Source organism: Eretmochelys imbricata, chromosome 10 (genome assembly GCF_965152235.1).
Source record: "Eretmochelys imbricata isolate rEreImb1 chromosome 10, rEreImb1.hap1, whole genome shotgun sequence".
Lineage (NCBI taxonomy): Eukaryota > Metazoa > Chordata > Testudines > Cheloniidae > Eretmochelys > Eretmochelys imbricata.
Window position 1 is genome coordinate 67,426,492 of NC_135581.1, and position 14,204 is coordinate 67,440,695.

The 14,204-nt window shown below is 36.9% G+C and overlaps 1 protein-coding gene across 1 annotated transcript in view; it reads left to right on the plus strand.

Annotated features, from left to right (window-relative positions):
* The window catches only part of ADAMTSL3 (ADAMTS like 3), a 274,919-nt gene that overhangs the window by 39,147 nt on the left and 221,568 nt on the right, over positions 1-14,204 (plus strand). Inside the window, exon 3 of the mRNA XM_077828139.1 lies at positions 3,191-3,310. Within this exon, the coding sequence (XP_077684265.1) occupies positions 3,191-3,310 (120 nt within the window). The remainder of the gene's footprint in view (positions 1-3,190; positions 3,311-14,204) is intronic.

The window sequence follows — 14,204 nt, forward strand, 5'->3', positions numbered from 1 at the left end:
AGAGCCCTTAACATTCATTGCTGTAGTAGCTATAGAAAACCCTAAAACAGATAGATGGCTTTACTGCTGCTGCTCAGAACTCTGTGGGTAGCAATGAAATTGACAAAAAACATGTCTCTTTTGCTCTACAGTAGAAGCAGAGGCAGTCTCTGGGAGAACTGCAAGAATGAGGATTTGGGTATCGGTTGATTTCCTCCTCTCCTATGATCAGAAGTTTGGAGAAGTGAGAATAGTTTAATTCCTCACCAGTCCAGTAGCTTCTGAGGTCCCTTCCAATCATGATATTCTATGAAGTGGTTCAGGGATAAGGGGAGAAAGGGATTAAAAATAGGGAGAGATTTCCCTTCCAGCAGTCAGGGGGCTGGGGAAATTCGGTTTGAGCAAGTATCTACCAACCTCAGGCTGATACCAAGCTTGGTTCAGGAAGATGAGCACCTTAATAGAAATCCTACTATCTTCCCATTCTCAGCAGTCAGAGGTGTGAACTGGTCATCTCATCATGTCTCCTGGACCTCACTGGTGGGATGGAATGGAGTTGAAGGGCAAGGGAGACCTCCATTGTTTGTTTGGTCTCTGGCTAGCAGGTATCTGGGAAATTTTTCAAACTTGTTTGTCTGTTTCTTCCCTGCCTTTAAATCTTCCTGCCAGGTATGGTAATGCCTATGCCATATTTCCTCCTTTAATGGCAATCTGACATTTATTTTTAAAATATTTTACGCAATTACTATTTTTATTATGGTTGCCCACCTATATGATCACCTACCACCTTTCCACTTCATCACAATAATATTTAAGAACAGCATAAAATATGGTTTAAAATGACTGTTCTAAATCTTAAGTACATTTATAATCCACTTGACACGTTTAACTTGAAGCGAATAGCATTAAACTGTCTGTTAAGTGTTCTTAAAACACCAGGATGATGTATAATTGTTTTCTGAAAGTAGAGGCACTTTAAATCTTCAGCTCTCATTTAAGTAATGAGTTTACTGCAGACTAGCCAAGCCATTAAAATTGATGCCATCAACTAAAAAATGTGGTAAACTCTCACAAAGTTCTAAAATTGAATTACTATCTAAGCAAAATACTCATAATAATAAAAGCTTTATAAAGAATCCTGAAAGATCCCACATAGAAAAAAATGGACCATGGAACAAACTAGGACATACTGCATTCAAATAAATACAGTGTAGGAATGAATGCACATTAAAGCTGTTCAAATGTTATTAGTAGAACTGGTAGAAAAAATGTCTAAATTTAGATGACTTTTGGTGAACTTTTTTCTATTTTTTGACTAGCTGGTAGCTTTGTTGAAACTTTTTTGAAATTCCTTAGAAAGCTATTCATGATTTTGTGTGTGTTTTTTAACAGAGCTCAATCAATTAGATCTCAGCATTGGCTTGCCATGACAGTTGACTGATATTAGATTCTAGTAGATTATTATTTTTGACCTCAATCTTTGCGATATATCTCTGTGTTCTTCAGTTCTATTCGGTACTTAGTAGCACCCACAATAGTTAAGCAAACTAGTTTCTCTTATAATCCCCACATATCACTTTCTAAAACACTCACCTCTTGGGTTGAAATTTTCCATGATTGTGGCCAAAGTTTGCTTGCCTTAATCTAGCAAGTAGTCTTGTATTTCACCCAGTGGCTAACTGCTCATTAGCTTTTGACACTTAAATAAATGTGTGTGTGAAACATATTTCAATTTTTCTTGTAACACTTATTAAATTGTTATTTCAGCTTCAAATGTTGGCATCTTATATATTCAAAGCTTAATGATATATGTCTGAATGCTTTGTAGTTTAAATATTTACCTTATAAAGACGAGAAACACAAGTTAGTTAATCACTGCATATCCTTCTGGCAAACTTGTTTATGGGAAATTAAGCAGCAGTATGTTATAGACCCTTTTCTGGAAAGTGTGGTGGAATAATTTGGATTCTCTTCTATCCCTGAGCTCAGCAACTCTTTCCAAAATGTTAGCAATTTATAACAACAACACTTAGCACTGCTCACTTTCAAAGCATTGTACAAACATAATTAACCTTCACAACACTGTTGTAAAGTAGGTCAGTGAATGTTGTTATCCACTGTTTAATCCTGAAGAAATTGAGGTAGAAATGTTAAGTAATTTATCCAAGAGCACTGTTCTTAGCCACCAATACTTTGCTCACACTACTAGATTACGCTCTTCTAATTTATTCGTATATTCTCATATAAGGCCTGATCCATAGCCCATTGAAATCAATGGAAAATCTCTCAGCGAGTTCTTCAAAAGATTTAGGATCAGTGTCATATGAAATATGTCAAAGGTTGTGACTGATGTGGGCATTTTGGAGCCACCACGAGCAGACCTCCAAAAGTAGCTGGGTTAACTGAAGCATTACTGAAAACTATGCTTATTTGTATGATGGACTTTAGTGGGAACCCTGAGTTGACCATGACCAGCTAACACATATACAATCATGTCTTGCCCTATCTACATGAGGTGTGAAGCCCTGTTTAAAATCCTGTTTGCTAACACACTTTTAAAACACTACCATTGTCCCTATTCTAGACATGCTTTTTACAAACAATTTCTAGTTATATGATTCATTAATTTAAAACAAATTAACTTAGCTCTCTTGATATGTGATGGGGTTTATAGCCTAAACATCTGTCATCCCCTCTTCACTGCAGAAAGGATTCATGGAAAGCAGTAGCAATGTAAGGTTCTCCAGACTACTTTGCCAGTGATATTGTCACTCTACTGATATAAGACAGGTTGCAGGCTTCAGCCTCTTTGCAAAGGATCATGGCTCTCTTCCATTCAGTCCAGAGAATTAGTGTTCGAACTCTATGGAACGTTTTTGAAATTTTGTAGACCATTTCGATATGTTGGGTGTCTATTTCTGATTGATCATTAAGGTTACTGACCCTATAATTGATACTTCCATTTCAAGTCAACAGTCCAAATCAAGCTGGTAGCATCTATCAGCCTGTTTGTAACATTCTCATCACATATACTCAGGACCAAATGCTCAAAATCCTGTGCACAAAATTGTGCGTAAAATACATCACGTAATTTGCTCATATGTGGGCATGCGGTCACCGTAATTGTGTTGCAACTGTGTGCATGTAGTGTTTGAAAGTTTTGATGCTTGTCACCAGAAGCCATAAAGTGACCTCTTTGTATCTCTTACAGATAAGAGCAGAGCAGGTGCAAGGTGCATACTTCTTGCCTGAGTTTGCACTTTCTCCACAGGGGAGTTTTCTTGAAGATACAACAGGAGAACAATTCCTCATTTACCGCTATGATGATCAGGTCAGTATACTGTATGTAAAAACAATAGAGCCTTGTCATATTCACCCCATAGTGACACACTAAGAATTGTTTGAATGTTCCTGTGAAACAAATTAGTCATTCATTTTGTATTGCTTTTGGATGGTGCATCAGGTTGGAATACAGTGAATCAAATGATAACACATTAAACAAGAAGCAAAATTAGAGAAGTTAATTGTAGAAATTAAACAACACTTTGTAGAAATAAAACAAACTTATGGAAAAGTCTGATAGAGTTTAATTGAGAGGAACTCTATAATGTTGTGAGGATATTTAATAGATTTCTACAGAAGTACTCTAAAATACATGCAACTAATAACAATTGGCATTCTTTCTGTGGGTCATTTGGACTATCTAAAAGAATTCTGTAGCAGGGATATAAATTTCTATTAAGGAAGACGTCTATTGAGATATTTAAAAAACCTACAGAAATCATATTTCATTAAATTCTATGACTTTTTCACAGGGGAAACTTGTTTGTATGTTAATACTTTACAACTGTATAACAGCATATAGACAATAAGTGATTTTCATAACACCTCTGTGACAAGTCTCTCAATTTTTCTAAGTTTACACAGTCAATTGTAGAGCCAAGATTAGAACCCAGAAGTTCCTGGTCCTGTGCTTAGTTGCCCCAAACTTTCTGCTAGTTTTCATATGTCACTTTAAAAAGAAATCGGAAATATTTATTATTTAGAAAGCCTATTTTTATAAAGAAAGATTAGTGAATGCAGTTTTCCAAATGACCAAAAGAACTGACTTAGCATTATGGGCTGAATTATACTGGAAAATGAAGTATGGTATCTTATAAGTTGTTTGAATGTTACTGGGTATTTTGTATTTCTAGCTTATTTAAGAGGTCAGTGACCTAGCATGTTCTTAAAGTGAATTGCAAAGAAACAAACACAGGGAGCATCATAATGGATGAAGCAGGGTATCTGGAAAGTAACAAACTTTGTATCATAATTAAAAAACAGTAATGCTTTCTCCAGACCCTATAGATAAATTATACTAAACATGGAATACAGATATAAATGTACAGAAAGTACATGAAAGAAATCCTGTTAATCTTGGCAAAAGATCTAAAGTAAACCTAGGAAGTGTATGGCATGCTGTGGAAATTTACTCATACCACAATGTGTTCCAGAAACCCACTGAACTTCACTTCAAAACTGTCTGAGTTGCATTTGTAGACACACAGAGTGCATTTTTTAATGTAAGCGAAGTAGGAAGATTCTTAGAAAACAAGGCACGAAAGTGAAAGCAGAGCAGTTCTTGCCCTCGGGTCTGGGTATGCTGTCTGCAATTGATTGCCAATTTTATTGTGAAGGGCGATTTCATCACGGTATCTTTTTTTTAGGAAAAATATTGTCGTGTTTAACCACTGACTCTAAGGGCAAAGACTGAGATGGGCTTTGTAGCCTCTTCTTGCCTAAAACTGTGTATCTGTTTAGGAAGAGTTAAAGGAGTAGTTAGAATCTGAAAACATGCTCAACTACTGTAAATTATTTGTTTGAATACTGTTGAAATGTACGTACAATAATTCGTACTTTGTTACCCTAGAGGCTTTTGATTGATTTATAGAGAAGGTACCTAGAGGAGCTGTCCCCTGGACTCCACACCTGGGAAAGCAATAAGTTACAGAATAGTAAACCACAGCTGCAGCCTAGGCTGCATTTAATGACAAACTTGTAAAAAACCCAATAAAGATTATACACATTTTGATGAAAATAGCTTCCATTGAATGGAGCAACATCTAGAGAAGAAGACAATAAATCCAAACATAATTGAGTGCATTTCAGAGACTTTTAATCAATCACAGTACACTGTATGGTGAACACTATAGCTCATTTCTGAAAACGCCTGTTCCAAATCCCATTGCAGTCAGTGGAAAGATTCCTATTCACTTCAATGCAGTCTGGATCAAATCCTGCCTGTGAACAACCTGAGTAGTTCTTCCACAGACGACATGTAACTCTGGAGCTTGCTGGCAGGAAAAGGGCTTTTTTTTTTAGAATTAGCCTGATGCTATACTACTTACAGCTCCTCCCAAGAAATTAAAATTAGTCATCTTGAAAATAACTTTGGATTCCTGGAACTCTTAAAATAGTAGACCTACAAATGAAGAGCTCAAAAGTAAATACAAATAACAGTACTAGTGCTTTAGAATGGGAAGTCCGTCCTATAGGATTTTTTAATATAATATCAAACCGTTGAATGCAAACAGTAATTGCTATAGCTCTATGGCTGAGCCTCCTGTGAGTAAATTAAGAACTCTTAAATGATTGGGAAAACTCTTTGGCAGAATTGGTTAATGATATAAATAAAAGAATTTATAATAATTAAAGCTACTGTTACTATCACTTATGAAAGTGACACGTTTGAGATAAAAGATAGATTATTCCTATGAATTTATATGTGTGTGTGTATGTGTGTGTATAATACAGAATTTACCATATGCCTGTTAGTAAGCTGAAACCTTGAATGTATTAATTCTCTATATTTCATTCTGGAATGGAAGAAACTCTAAAGGCAGAATATGAAATTCTTCACCAGGTAATTCTCTCTGAAGTCTCTGGGCTAGATCGTCAGCTGGTATAAATTGACATCAATCAGTAGAAAAACACCAGCGTAAGATCTGAACCATGATTATCTTGGTCAGATTCTTGATATGGTTTAATCGTTGGCAGACCTCGGGAGCACCATTTCCCACCTTTCCCAAGTATCTATGAAATAGTCTGTATCTTGAGTTGCATTTATTTTGTATTCAGTTTTAATGCTTAGAAAATATGGACAAGTTCAGCAATCAGTTGTTTTAGCATCATCATCATTGTCATGATCCAAGATTAGTTTCCTTATGTTCTCCAAACACAGGAATGTTTCAAAGAAGTTTTCTTTGGCTGTTGTGTGTGATATTTTTCAAGCAGTGAGCCAGTTTAATCTGGACCGTTCATTCCTTTGTTAGTAAGTAATCTTGGTAAAATAGAGCTGTTACTTAAATATTCAATAGTATTTGCTATCTTAAAAGACAAGCTTAAAGCAAGTAAGTATTAATGGGAACACATTGTACTCTGTTCTAGCGCCACAGAATTACATATGGATATACAACATAGTACGTTTTGTTCTGGTTTGGTCTGGCAAGAGTGTGCTTAAATTTTTCTACAAGATTACACTAAACCTTTCACATGTTGGGTTGCTGTGAGTATACTAAGGAATTACAAGCAGATGAAGTACTTTTCTTAGATGGCTTCTGAGACCACTGTTAAATATGTTTGATCAAATGGTTTTTCTAAGGAAATCTATGATTGCAGAAGAAACTATGTAGGGCCTGCCTGTCCACAGTTAGATATTTTTGTTAATGTCTGTATAAAAATAGTATGTAACATGGTTTCTTGCACATTTTCTCTTTTATCTTCAGGGAAAAATGAAGACAGTAAATTAAAACTGGTACATTCAAGGGTTCCCCAAGAGCAGAAACTTGCTCAGACATAGAAGGATGCATTTTCTAATAGCTCCTGGAATGTTAAATAAGCTACATCTTGCACTGGTACCTTGTGTACCACAGTTCTAAAATTCTATTGAGTCAATGTCATTTAAATCGAACTTAGTTTGAAATAAATGTTGGTATGTGGCCAAAGATCTTGCTTGCCCTGAGACATGCCAGACCAGAAAGAAAACTTTACTTATTCCCCCTCACTCTGAATTTGCTTTTAAGAAAACAAACAAACAAACAAACAAACAAAAAAACACATCCCATTTTGAGATGCTTGTTGTACTTTGCCATAAGGAATAGTTTACTGTGCTGGGGTTTTTTTTGGCTTCTCACCTTTTAATCTACTACAAGGAAATATTTTTTTTCCAAAATACTAGTAGTACTGGAAATTTTTCTTTCAGAAATAAAATGTTCTTATTTTCTGACACTCGAGGTACACCTTCCAAGTATTAAAACCATTCCATATGACAGACCACCAGCAAAGACAGCAGTGAGAATTTGTTTGGTCAAAAACTATTTGAAGCACCTTCCCACTTTGGTTGGTTGGGGAAGACAGATTTTGAATAAAGAGGGTATCTTCCCTTGTTAAGTGAGAAAAGGCTTTCTTGACTTCTTTGCCTCTAGTGGATCTTGCATCATCTAAGTTTTGTGATGTGTGTGTCATCTTAAACTCCTAACAAGAGAGTCATGATTTTGGCATCAGATGTGGAGCTAAACTGTCAAATCTTGGCAAGGAAACAGTGTTTCTAAACAAATCTTTAAAAACTTTGAGCAGAAAAGATGGTAAATATTAGATTCTTGAGAAATCACCCAGCAAGAAATTAGTATAATGGAAATCTGCACTTGGAGAGTTCAGAGAGTGTGTTTGGATGCTCCAGGTGAGATGGAGGCCAGTGTGTCTGTTTCCAGTATATGTTGCAATATACAAGCTGGTGTAGCTATTATAATATCTAGCCTTCCTCTGGATTTGCCAGCAAAAGAAATCTACCGTGGGGTGCAGGTCAAACTAGGGAGACTGAAATATGTCTGTGTATGCCTGGTCCTCCAAGAGGACACACATCCTGGCTGTCTTGTAAAATAAAACTATCGGAATGATATTAAAAAGACCTGGAGGACCTCAAGGATGTCAAGAGAAGAATATCTGAGCTCCTTTTATTCTTCCAAGTACATATTAAGCTAAGGTTCATGTAATAACACAATGCTTTTAAGATGCTGTAATCCATAGTAAAACACAGAAAACAATGTGATAGGTCTCGCTTGCAATGGGGCAAAATTGGAGTAACTTCATAAATTATTCTGGATTTTCACTGGTATAACTGAGATCAGAATCTGAGATCAGTGACCACAGTTTGTTCAATAAGCATAGGTGAAACTGGATTATCTCTCAGTTGGACTCATATTCTCTCCAGTGAAACCATGGGCTCCACTTCTGTGTTTATAGTGCATGTTTTCAAACACGTTTCGAAGCTAGCTATATGTCTTTGGCCTTAACATGAAATTTAACGAACTGATGTAAATCCTCATTTGCCAGCTCTTACTTCTCATGTGTCCATGCGCAGTTAGCAACAGATTTGTATTTACTGTGTAACATACAAGGAACACTGTATGCAGTGTTATTGTAGCTGTGTCCATTCCAAGATATCAGAGAGGCAAGGTGGGTGCGGTGTCTTTTACTGCACCGACTTCTGGTGGTGAGAGAGATGAGCTTTTGAGCTTACGCAGAGTCCTTCTTCAGGTCTAGGAAACTTACTCAGCGTGTCACAGCTAAACAGATTGTTTAGCATATGTAATTAACACATTTCAATGGACTATTCAAGGTGAAGTGGCTCATTAACACCCCTTCAGTCATGGGGGGGAAAGGGACGGAGGTTGTTACTGGGTTATATATTGTTGTAATAAACCATAAATCCAGTCTGTCTATTCAGTCCATGATTTTTAGCATCTAGCAAAGTTATGAATTTAGGCTCCCAGGCTCATCTTTTAAAGGTGGTGTGCAGGTTTACTTTAAGGATGAAGACTGATTGGTCAGATAGAGTGTTCACCCACAGGTGATATAGTGTGTTTTGTCTTTTATCGTTTTCCTGTGTGAGTTCATTCAAGAGCATAGTGATTGTCTGGTTACACCCATGGAGTTGCTATTGGGGCATTTAGACTGCTGGATGAAGTTATTCCACATGTTGTGATAGGCATGTATAGGATCCATGGATTGGATAAGGTGTGTTGTGGGGGAGCTGATCATTGCAGCAGTGGAGATATGTCTGCAGGTTTTTCATTTGTTGTTATGGCAGGGTCTGGTGCCGCTTTGTGTTGGTGTGTCCTGGTCTGTAGGGAGCTTGTGACTGATGATGAGCTTGGAGAGGTTGGGGGGTTGTTTGAAAGTCAGAAGAGGAGGTTCAGGAAAGATTTCTTTCAGGATGGAGTCCCCATTGAGTATGGATTGTAGTTGTTTGATATCTGGTATGGGTTCCAGTTTGGGATGGTAGGTCACAACTAAGGGTGTCTGGTTGGAGGGGGTTTTATTTCCATATTGAATCAGGTTCTCTCAGGGTATTTGTGTGGCCCATTCCATGATGCGATGTACTTCTTGGGTGGAGTGTTCTTGTTTGGTGTAGGCGGTTCTGAGTGTGTAGAGGTATATATCCTGGACTTTCTCCTCTGAGCATATTCTGTGGTATCTGAGTGCCTGGCTGTAGATAACAGATCTCTTGGTTTGTTTGGGGTGGCTACTGGATCTATGAAGGTAGGTGTGATGATCTGTGGGTTTCTTGTATATGGTTTCTGGAGGGTTCCATTGTTGAAGCTGATTGTGGTGTCCAGGAAGTTGATGCTGGTGTGGCAGTGTTCCTCAGAGAGTTTAATGGATGGGTGATGGTTGTTGAAGTTGTGATGGAAATCTATGAGGGAGTTTAAGTTGTCTGTCCAGATGATGAGAATATCTTTGATGTATCTCAGATACAGCATTGGTTTACTGGTGCATTTGTCTCGAAATTCTTCTTCAAGGTGGCTTATGAAGAGGTTGGCATTTTGATGGCTCCTCAGACTTCAAAGGGAGTTGAATAAGGTCATAAGGTTGATAAAGCTGTGTAAAGATATAATCATGAATAGGTGTTTCGTTGTTTGTGAAATTTAACTAAGGATGATTTCAGGTGCTCATTTATATTGACTTCTCTTTTCCCTTTCCTTTACTCTCTGTCTTTTTAGGTTTGTTTTCTGTTTGTTTGTCACTAGTGTTTTTATGAATTTAAAGAAAATAATTTAAATATTTGAATAAAGAATTTTAGTTCCTTAATCAGCTGAAATGTGTTTTTGATTTGGGGAGTCAGAAGTTGGGGCTGGGAGGCATCAATGAAAGACTAATGAAAATCACTTACAGTTCAAGGCAGATCTTGTCTCATGAGTTGATATACTATAAATCAAACATTATAGCCTTGTTTGAAATTTTAGATGTGTTTACGTTTGTTTAGGCTAACTGGTTGGCTGCATTTCAGTTAACCACTTGTGGGTAGTTTGTAGCCAGCTGATTCCTGAGTAATTAAAGCAGTAGTAGTATATTCTTTGCATGATAGATTGATGAGCTAAATAGTCTTTTTAAACAAATGTTAGTTCTTTTGGCAAAGTGGATTGTGGATTGGTAACTCTTTAAGCTCTGACTAACATTTTTAGGTTCAAGGGTTTTGTTGTTTGCACTTTATACTATAAATGCCACATATAGTAGGTAGAGACTTTTCTTGGTTTGGTTTTGTTCATGTTACTTAGGTTTGGCAGAATTCAATTGTAATTAAAAAAATTGACAGATAATTTTGGTGTTTATTTTTAAGCATAGTTTTCAATTTTTATTAATTTTAAATTTTCACAGCTGTGGGAAGTTATAGGGGGTCAGACAATGGGATGGGGGAGGGAAGGGCTTCCAAACCTAGTATTACTGTATAAGTTCTGACTCTGGAAAAAGATCAGTGCAGGTGGACCCTTATGCACTGCAGCAAGTGGGTCTCTGCACAGGCCCTTTTGCAAGATCAGTGCCTTAACATAGAGTTTGAAAACCCTATGCCTGCTTGAAAATATAGTTAGCCGGTTATAAACTATAGTATTTAAGGTTTGGTTAATTAAATACCTGCCACAAGCAGCAAGTAAGAGTTTGGTCCTGTCCCCATGAAGTCTGTTTTGCGCCAGAAGCTTGGCCTTATTGTGGTTGAGATAATGCTGTCTTTACCTAACTAGTGGTGGAGGTTCCCCATAGCATGAAGCTGCTGCATTAACCTTCTCCAGGTGCTTCCCAGAGAGGGCTTGTCTGGGAAGAAAGGAGCATGGCCAAGACTTCCCTACTCTGTTACAGTTCTTGGATGCTGGAAGGGCTCATTGGGTCTCTGAGGCTGCTCTAATTTACACAAGGGACCAACTGACTCCAGCTGGTTCCAGGATCAGGGGAGAGCGGGGAAGAGGAAGAATGAGGGTGGCATAAAGTTAGCTTTTTTTCTCCCATATGCCAGACGCTGTACTGTGCTGAGAACATCTTGGGCACAGCCCAGGATTGGGTCATTGACTTGAGTGGGAATAGGATCAGGCCCTAAGATGAGAAGAAACATTTTAGTTATGACAGCTGATTTAGATTTATTTTTTAATAGGGTGAACACAATTGGATTATTAAAACATTATTTTCTGATCTTTTTGTCCACTTTAGTATTTTCCTTGTTTGGTTAATTATATTTTCAACAATAAATTGTATCTCTCAGTTGTATTTGAGGTCTAATTTTATTTTGAAAATATATGTCTGTGTGTGATGCGAGTTTGTGTGTGTGCCTCTCTCTCTCTCTTTTGCCCTGTCTCTCTCCCGAATGGGGTGATCCTGCAGACCTCTACTCATGCAAGTAATCTCACTGAAACACATGAGTCACATGAGACGGGAATCTGCAGGATCCACCCTGATGAGTACATGAATGTGCATGTGTCAGGACTATTCTCATAAGTATGGTTTGCAGTAGGACAGAACCCTTCATCTCTTGTCTTGCTGTTTTAGCTCTCCATCCTCTTCTGTGCTTACTGTGAATGTTTCACACTCTTTTTTAAATTCCACTTTACTAATTTTTTCCAGTTTCAAGGCTTTCTATTTATAACTCACAAATTGTTTTTAAATTCCTAGTGGTATTTTTAGATTAGCGCTTTAATTCTCTAAGAGCTACTAGAAAGTGATGCACATGAAAATAAATCCATCTTGAAGTTTTGTATTTGTTTCTGTTATAATCCGTTAGTAACAAAGAAAACATCTGATTTAAATTAACAATGTATATACCAGATCTTTTACATGACATCCTTTGACTGAAAGATGAATAAATAGAGTGAAATGTAAAAATTGTTAAACCCTCTTTAGCATTGCACAGGAGCATTATTTTCAGATTTGTACAAGATAATTAGCACATTTCCCTCCCCACCAGTTGGCTCATGTACTTATCCAAGAATTGTGACATTGATAAAGGTTTAGCTTTTGCCTTCTAAATTAAGATGCTAAAAAGGCTGGAGCTAGCTGAAGAGATCCCTTGCTTAAACAGCTCTGACACATCACTGCTCTCACCTATCACTGAGAGTTCATTGAAATACAGTAGAGCAGTGGATGCTTCTAATTCAGAAAAGATATACTTCAAGTACTGCAGGAAGCATGTCATTTGGAGCTGTATTTGTATGTCAAGGAAAGCCATTCTTTGGCCTCTGCATGGCCAAAGAAGACATTAATATGTCAATGGACTTTTTCTGCCTATAATCAACTTATTAACACAGTTCTGTTACTAAAGTGGTATAGATACATTTTGTAGCAATAGTTTTTCACAGGTTTATTTTAGGATATCTTTTCTCAGTCATGGAAAACATAGATTGCATTTTATTTTTAAATAATAAGGGTAAACGGTTTAAAAGCTGTTTGAAAAATTACACAAATTATCAAGTAAAATAATTATTTAATTGCTGAGTGTTTTAATAAAAATATGTATGTTTAATTTGATATCTTTTCTGGGCTGCTTTCATCACAGACAACATTTAGATTTGCTGTGAGAATCTGTAGTAGCTACTGTATGTTAGTGACATGCTAAACATATAAATACTTAGTGTAAAAACAACCCTGAAGATGCTTCAGTTAATTTGGCTCAAGAAGGATTCTGAGTGCAACTGTGGCCTTGCAGAATTCACCATGCTGAAGAAGTTTCAACTAATATAGTCTCATCACTTTGCAAGATAGTCTGGATAATTTAAATAAAATAGTGTGTCAGAACCAATATAGTGCATATGGTTATGTGGAAAAATCTCCTTACATTCACATTGAATCAGCAATTATCCTTTCAATGTCTCTCCATCGTGGCAAGTAAATTTATGGTACATATTGCATGTCATGTCGATCTCCAAATACTTGAAGCTAAACAAAGTCCTGTTTAATTTATATCTGCCACTAATTTTGCAGATACATTCTTTTATTAATCTGCATTCATTAACTATTTCTAGAAATAGTTAAAGTGGCAGATATTGTTAACACTTGTATAATGAACTAGCCATGGGACAGACCCATTAATTCCAGCTAACGTATGGTAGTTTTGCCACTTAAAACATTTATTTCACTCCACACTATCTTAAAAATAATTGTCAACATTGACAATGATTTTGATTTATTTACACCGGCTCAGGGTCTTCAAAAGCTGTTTGGCCACAAGGAGGATTGCATACACTCATTAAAGATTTTGGCGGAAATAGCCAAAACACTAAACGTAGATATCTGAGTGGATCTTCTCCTTTTTGGATTAATTTTAGTAGTTGTTGACATCTGTGTTTCTTCTTATTATTTTTAACATTTACCAAGGATTACACATTGTGATACATGTCAACATAGACTAAGAGGCATTCTGAGCCTTTTAATGCTCTTAATGTCAACCATAAACTGTACTAGGCTTTGTAACATGAAATACTGAAGTGCTGCTAATTAACAGTAAAAAGGGGATTACATTCTTTATTTCCCAGCTCTCAGTAGCTGCCATGTTACCTATAAATACTGTAATAATATGTCTTTGTGAATGTAACCAGTGATCCAGTCACAATGTGATTTAAGGTAGCCACTCTCTCCCTTTCCTCATGATTCCATACATGCTAAAATGTTCGGTTGCTTTATAAACAAATTTCTCAGTTTGGAACAACACTCCTGTTATATGGTGTCTAAAGCCTCTACATTTGTTTGACAGATGCTCAGAGAGAAGGTCAAAAAGTCCCTTCCTGAGCAAAGGAAAAGACGACAGTTGACTGTTCCCATTGCAGAAACTGTAATGGGACCCATCCACGGTGTGGGCTGGAGGATGCGCAACTGCTTTCCCAGTTTATGAAGGACGGGCAAGATAATTTGTGACTGATTAGGCT